Consider the following 8,094-nt stretch of genomic DNA (forward strand, 5'->3'; position numbering starts at 1 on the left):
TAGACTGCCTACTTCAGTCTTCAGTGCCAGATTGCTCATTTCACTTTTATTTGTGAGGAAAAGTAGAGAAAGAAAAAAAAATACACAGGTACTAAGGAGAGCTGTGCAGAACCAGCTGGCAGTCTTTGCGCAGAAGTGGTGCCCAGCCTGTCTGGCTTTTGAGATGGCTCTCATAAATCTAGCTGAATTCTGGTGGCTTCCACAGTGCCACACTGGTGTGCCAATACCTTCCACAGTTCTCTGGTCTGGGAAGACCTTCTAGTTTGGGCAAAAAGTGAATCATCACTCTAGGCTTATGTAATATACTATACCCAGGCAGTAATTTTCTTGTTGCTTGTCTATGGTCTAGTCTGAGTGACTCATATTATGCAAAGATAGTTGGATAGACTAGTGCTAAGACCAAGTTAGTGTTTTGGCATTCTTAGGGGTGCTACTATTTTGTATTTTTTTTTTTTTAAGAGTGAAGAAGCAGCTGAAATAACTGATTGCAAACGTTAACTAGTTAAATGATTATTGGCCTATAGTATAGCATAAGCATGCGGCTTTCTGAACTCGTAATATTTTGTCCTTTTGAGACTATATTTGAGAATGTAAACAATTTTAATCATTTGTACACTGTACTAGCATATCATAGGTGCTGTTAATAATGTCTGTTTACCTGAGATGGTATTTATCTTTGGTGTCATGATATCCATGTGATGAATTGCAAAAGCCTATGACAGTTTGCGTTTTATCATATGGTTTTTGTCATGTATTTTAACTCTGCTCTAAATTATGTCCAGCTGAGTTATTTGAAGTGCTGAAAATTTCTGAGTAGCTTCATACTTCTTTTTGAACAAACAAAACACAACCTGACAAGGGCATTTCTTCTGTTTCTCAACACCATTCTAGACTGAGAACCAAGGCTGGTAGACTTCATTCCTCTACCCTACTAATATTTAAATCAAAAAAAAAAAAAAAAAAAAGAAAAAGAAAAAGAAAAAAAAGAAAAAAGAAAAGTTCAGTACAGCCGAACGTTTGTAGGATATTTGCTAATATCCATTTCCTATGGATTTTCTCAAATCTGTGATGTATGAAGACTCTGCTAGCATTTGCTGGGATGAACTCACTGCATAGCTCTAAATGTTTCATGGAACTGCATTGTGTGGAACTGCATTGTGTACTGAAATAAGCTTACTAGGCATTCTGATTAAATCAGTGTCCGTTCATTGGAGACTAACATTCAAATGCCTGTTGCCCAGTACATTCCAGTGACGTATAGCTGTGAAATGAGCCTCTCAGTTGAGCAGCCATTCTTATTAAAAAAAAAAAAAAAAAAAGTCATGAAAAGATTTGCTAATGGATCAAATATGTTTTTATGAGCCGTTCAGTGTCTGAAACCAAGTATGCATAAGGCACTTTCCACTTGAGTATGTAGTTAAGTTTGGTTCTGCTTTCTTTAGCTGTGTATTGACATGTGCAATTTACAAGGGAATGGATGGTTCAGAGACTTGCTGCTTGAAATTTTCACAAATGCAATGATTTCTGTGTAATCACTCCTAGCTAGGGAATAGCTACTTTCAATTTTTGGCAGTCGTTTAGGTTCTGTAGATCAGGAGTGAGCAACTGCTGTAATTGTTGGCCAGGGGTCCAAACACCCTCTCTGTGACCCTGGAAGAACTGAGTTCTTGCCAGCAAATGGTCAGTGTAGTTTGGTTTTATTTTTCTATAAAATTTATCTTTATATGAATTCATCTTATGTCTGCTTTTAATTAGGAGTACACAAATGTGGTGGTTATGATTGTTGTTTTCTAATCCTCTGACTCTCTTGGGCATCTTCCTCTGTTCTAAGTTGTAATCCACAGTGAAAGTAATTAGTGTATCTGCCTGATCAGCCAACACGCTTGCAGAGTATTCAGGAGGTTTCACTCTTGAGGTGGAGACTTCAGACAGACCAACTTCTTCCTGCATCACTATTTCTTTTTTTTTTTTTTTTTTTTTTTTTTTTTTTTTTATCACCCACATTTCCCCAAAAGCAGCAAGGGAATGGGTAGGGACGATCACACAAACACCAGGCATCTTGGGAGAAAATCTGTCTTTGACCTCCTTTTTAATATCAACCTTGCTTTATCCCCAAGTGTGTTTTTTCTGGACTCTAAGGAAAACTCACCAACTTCATCAGCTACACCTAAAAGGCACAGCTATGTGTCTTACTGGATTAGTAAGTGATTGAAGCTCTTTTACCTGGTGAAGGGAATTAAACCATTTTCAGAGGGAGGAAAAATAGGAGAGGATGGAATCAAATTCAGCCAAAATAGCAAAGCAGTGGTGAGATCCAGACAATAATTTAGTTAGATAGCTTTAAACTACTTTTCATTGCATTTTCATTGCAAACTTTACTATATGGGGGTAGGGTAAGAGGAGACTGTCTTTTAAGTTGTACGATTCCTTGCCTTTATGAATGCAAATGTTTGTGTATGTGACAGATTTTGTTTTCCATAGATGTTTTAGCTTTCATGTATAACTACGTGGGCTTCTGGATTTCAGTACGGATGGAGGAAAAAAAAAGTTGTATAGGTGCACTATGCACATGACTGCATGACGTCATGTGGAAGCCTCTTCTGGCTCTTACATTTCTTTTGGGGAAAATTTAGTGACATGTGCACCAACTTTGCATTGCTTCAAAGATGTTCCAGGTCTGCTTTTTATGCACTGAACAGATGGCCAGCCCACATCAACTGCCTTGTGTACTTGATGTGTCTGGGATGCCGTTACACTTACTACCTGCTTGTATACATGTGTGTATTGATGATTTACCTGGGATTGTTGGACATCAGAAGTCCCAGACATGTGCACTGCCCTGAGAACTATTACCAGAGAGAGGAGACGGAGGCAAAACTTCTTCCTGCTTTGCTAGTTTAGTAAATCTGTCTAGTTATTGCTGTAAAAAATCCTGTGAAAGTAGGACTTCCTTGGAGGTAGGGGATCAGCTAGTCTGTGGGAGGAGCTTTTTTAATGTGTTTTTTTTTTTTTCATTGATAGTGCAAGGATAGCTTTGTAGATCTCTAAATCATTGACAGCTTTCAAAGAGCTTCTATGCTCCTAGTCTGTCAGGGGTTGGCAACACGATGATTACAAGCTAGAGCTCGTATGCTGAGATTCCCTTGATACCCATGATTCAAAGTTGAAGTTTTTTTCCTCCTTCAGATATCTCAAGTTCTTATACTAGGTAGTGTATAAAATTCAGTTTTGAATGTGTGAAGTAATCATTGCTATTGTTTTTTTTTTTTGTTTGTTTGTTTTGTTTTGTTTTTCTTCAGGGTATGAGCATTATAGAGCAGCTAGATCCTGTATCTTTTAGCAATTACTTGAAGAAATACCATAATACAATATGTGGAAGACATCCTATTGGCGTATTATTAAATGTAAGTAACTTTTTATTTGAAAAATACAGATTTTAGCAAAAGTGTTCACACTTTTTTTAAAACATAATACTGCTGGAGTATCCCTTAGCTCTAAAATGGCAAGTCTGGAATTAATTTATTTTTCCAAGTGTTCTCAATTTGGTCTCTAATTTCCTTGTCTTGCACACAGACAAATGTAAGTTCTTACAAGGGCTGAGGTTTTCAATTGCCTGAGGGAGATGAGATACCACATTCCTTTTGAATTTCAATGAAATAGTCATTCACTTTCTTTTGACACTTCAAAACGCACAAAAAAAAATCCGTCTCCATGGGGAAGTACGTGTTTGCTTCTTTAGAATCAGTACTTACAAACATACTTTATATACATATGTATTTTTTTCTGTATTGCTGTTAGCTAGCTATCGTGAATGCCTTGTGATGTCTGACAGCATTTTTGAGTTTTGCAAATATGATGAGAGATTGCTTCTGTAAGTATTAGTGCAGTGCACCATTACTCATAAATTAACGGCAATTAGAATTCAGATTAACTGGTACATTCTAGTTCTTATATTCTGCTTTGGTGATGCAGTACAAACATAAACCTGGCTTAACTTAGTTGTCTGAATTTGGTCACAGCTGCTTCACAGTACTGTTGGAGTGCTACAGAATTGTCATATTGCTTAAATGAATCTTACAGTGTACTTTTAATATAATTCAAATATAAAATAGTGGGCGTATCCTTTTTTTTAAAGGGAAAGCTTAATTCCTTGGAAATTTAACCTATAGAGGAATCTTTTAAGGTGGGATATATAAAAGATTGTATGAGCAATGTCAATGTTGGGGATGCATGTAACAAAATTCAGTACTATGACTTAACTCTGTAAAAATCTCCAACCCTTACTGTCAAAAAATTTATTGCTCTTGCAGTGAATCTGAGCTGAATTCTGTTAGTTCACTTTAGCCCATTGTCACATTTTATATACATCTTGGTGCATTTTTTTCCTAATGGAAAAATACTGTCTAAAAAAGTGTTAATAGCGATTTTCTGTTATGTGTATGTTTTTGTATAAATTCCCTACAGAATCAAAAGTGTAGTTCTCAAATGATCTATTTATTTAGTAAAGTTATTTAATAATGTTTTATAAAGCTGCATGGATGTGCATAGCGCAGTAGGGGGAGCATAGTTGGATAAGCAGAGCACAGAAATGGGTTAGGTCTACATTGTACTCATTAGTATGAGAGTTGCTGCAAGAATGCCCAAAGGCCACTTGGAAGAGAGGATTGAGATCTAGGTGATGTCATAAACTATTTCACTGATACTTTTTTCTTTAAACACATGTTTTTTTCTCTCTTCAGGCTATCAATGAGCTCCAGAAGAATGGAATGAATATGAGCTTTTCATTTTTGAATTATGCTCAGTCAAGCCAGTGTCGAAACTGGCAAGACAGCTCAGTGAGTTATGCAGCTGGAGCACTTATGGTCCACTGAACCACTGAATGCTCAGGGATGGCACCTGCACACACTCTGTATACGGGGTCCCAGCCTAGCCCTTACAAAGATACAGTCCCTGGTCTTTGGGTATACTGAAACCTCAAACTAATAGAACTCTCTTCTTTTCTAGTAGGTGTAGTCCTTCCTTAGTTTCAACTCATTTAAAATGCTTTCTTGTTTAGGACAGCAGAAGGAAGGCTGGTATCAAAATATTTTGTGATTTTTAAAAAAGATAATGGCTATAAAGGTATGGTGGCAGACAGTCCTTATACAACATGTAAAGCATTTACCATATCCTAAATTTGCACTCTTTGCAGACCTGTGCACATGTACTCAGCTTTCAGAATAGTTTTGCAAGTTGTAAACAGAAAAAGGGGTGGAAGCTTTTTAATATTTAAAAAAGAAGAAGAAGAGAGAACAACGCATTTATAAATGATCCTGTATTAGAGTATAATAAAACTCCAGTATAGTCCGTTACTACCCGTGATGTACAACAGATATCTTCTATTTTAGTTGCTAATAAAGGGCTACACAAACCAAAATAGTCTGATTTAAACTTATTGCTTTGTTCTGCATGTGTCTGTTTGTCATTAACATCCTTTATCCTCAGTTCTTATGCTTGATAACTCAGCCATTCTGTAAAATACTTTAGAACATATTTTATATTTAACATTTGTTATGACTACTTCATTTACAGGTTTTTTCTTAAACCTGCACTATGAGTTCAGCTGTGCAGAAGAACTTTAAAAGTCTTTTGTATATTTTCATTCTTTTTGTTTTACAAAGTTATCTATAAAATATCTTTTGGTATACAGTACAAATTTTTATCAGAAATACAATTTTAATGATTTCTATAATCAGTTTGATTTTTTTAAAAGTGAAATGGATGCAGTATTTTTATTTGAAGTGATTTAATATTGAAAACAATAGCTGGAAATTAATATCTATCAAGCATTCCTAAGCCGCAGGAGCTATACAGTGCTAACCTCAGAGATTTGGTTGAGATGGGAAGGTAAGGCTTCTCTCTCTTTGTGTGTGGTGAGGCTTTTTTGTTTTGTTTTTTATTCTTTTTAATTTGGGGGGGTAAAATTGTTTCATAGTCTGTAAACATCACAACATCTTAAGAGTTCTTGTACTTTCTTCTAGCCAAAATAATGGTGTAATTGTTGGAATTACTACCATTCCTGAAGACTTCCTTTCATTCTAATAAGAAATGCAAAATAGAATGGCAATACTGACTCATTGTCTAAATGGAGATTTTATTCCCTGATACTTGGCCTGCTGTAAAGCAACTTCCTTTTATGTTCAGCTCCTTTGGGCAGCAGAGGGGAATTTCAGAATTCAATTTAGATTATCTTTGAGAGTTGTAGACATTGCTGCATGCAAAGTCTTCAGCTGAAAGCATGCCAGAAATCTTGATATTCTATTAAAATACTGAGTATCCTTCTTGTGAACACCATTTTTGCTTGCACCGCTTCTATTTTCCTTATCATAGATGGTCACTTCTTTAATAATAACAGGTGAATGGTCCATTTATAAAATGAACTACTTCGCAGATGTACTAAATTACAAATGCCAGACTTCTTTACATATTCTTTTTTACTTGCCTTATTATTCTGCATTGTTCTTGAAAATTCTCGGCAGCAGACAGGAAAAACAACTTCCAGATTATTTTTAACAACCCTATAGAAGGAATGTGCAAGCAAAACTGAGTTGGTAGCCAGTCTTTATAAATACTTGTCTGACTGTGCCTTATTAAAGTCATTTGATCATGAAGATTTTTTTTTCCCTTTTCATCTTTGGTGAATACAAATTTAATTAGCATCAAATGCTTAATGTCATTATTGAAACAAATAATTAGTTGGAATGATTAAGTATATATGTTTTCCCTAAGCTAAATATAGTAATGGCTTTTGAATACAAATATTTAAGTTGCAGCTTAGTTCTGTAAGGTATTTTTAATAAAAACAAACATAACTGGAAGAGCTTCAAGGAAATACATCAGTCATTTTGCTCATCACATTGTTATGAAATATCTTACAGTGGAAGCACTTCACATGTAAACTGTGTAATATGTTTCCAAATAAAGTTTCTAATTAAAATGGAAATTTCTATGCCTACTAATAATACTAGCAATGGCAGTTCAGAAGCCTGATCAGAGGAAAAAGTTAAAGCTTTGTAGAATCTGCTTTAACTTTAGAAAGATTTGTTGTATAAATCTTTTCTGTTTGAGAGTCGCATATAACTGATTTCAAAGAACAGCGCAGTTTTTTGGCCATGACTTCTAGTGAGTTTAGAGGAAGTTGAGTTCTGTACTAAGTTTCCTGGTGTCTCAGTTTGAAGCATGTCAGAAGGGAAAGCAAACGTGGAGAATGATAACTTCTTGAAAAGATCTTCACTGAAGACTGCAGCCTCATTATTTTTTTTAACTTCAGAACATAATCTATTGTCAGTCCAATATAAATTTGAGTATCTAATTTGTCTGGTTTACACACTATTGAGCGTTCACTGTTCTATTTGCTTTTTGTGGAGGCTACTTCTATGCATAAGATAGCTAGGATTTGACCACTCCTCTGGTACAATAAATCCATTCAGGAAAGTGACTCTCACTTTCAAATGTTGGCATTCTAGAAAAATAAATGTATGTTAATTGTGAAAATGTTGATTAAAATATTGCTTTGCTTTTCTCATGTTTATAAAAAATAGATTTTTTAAAAATACTATATTTTAAAAAGTATTTTTAAATATTATCCAATGAATTCTTAACTCTTCAGTCTAATGTTTTTGACACTGAAATGGAGCAGTAGTTCTTCAACTATTTAGCTTTTAGATCTGCAGAAGCTCAATAAATAGCGTTAGCAGAAGAAAAAGTGTTAGCACAAGCAGTAGTAGTATCCTGCTGCTGGCCGGCAAATGCCTCTGAATTGGGAACCCATATGTTGGGAGTGCGTGGGGTGGAGTTCTTGTTTGGTTTTTGTTTTACCTGAGTCTGAGAATATGCGTCCCTCATCATGTTTGACCTCAACATACTAAGAGTTAGATTTAGCTACTCTCAGCTTTCATGGGCATTGATTTAAATTTTGACTTAATTTGCTTGGATCCAATGCTGTTAATTGAATTTAGCCTTTACTCCAGTGCAGCCTCCTTTCCTGGTACCTTTGGAAATGCCAGGAACATCCCAGCATTTTTAGGCTCAGCTTTTGCTCTTGCTGTTTTCCAG

General features: G+C 35.4%; 1 protein-coding gene across 2 annotated transcripts in view; it reads left to right on the plus strand.

The window, feature by feature from the left end:
* MEMO1 (mediator of cell motility 1) overlaps positions 1-5,416 on the plus strand; it is a 28,048-nt gene extending 22,632 nt beyond the window's left edge. For both annotated transcript variants that reach the window (XM_062573633.1, XM_062573632.1), the window contains exons 8-9: positions 3,300-3,404; positions 4,740-5,416. In XM_062573633.1, coding sequence (XP_062429617.1) covers positions 3,300-3,404; positions 4,740-4,871 — 237 coding nt within the window. In that variant the 3' untranslated portion in view covers positions 4,872-5,416. The remainder of the gene's footprint in view (positions 1-3,299; positions 3,405-4,739) is intronic.
* The last annotated feature ends 2,678 nt before the right edge of the window (positions 5,417-8,094 follow it).

Source organism: Rhea pennata, chromosome 3 (genome assembly GCF_028389875.1).
Source record: "Rhea pennata isolate bPtePen1 chromosome 3, bPtePen1.pri, whole genome shotgun sequence".
Lineage (NCBI taxonomy): Eukaryota > Metazoa > Chordata > Aves > Rheiformes > Rheidae > Rhea > Rhea pennata.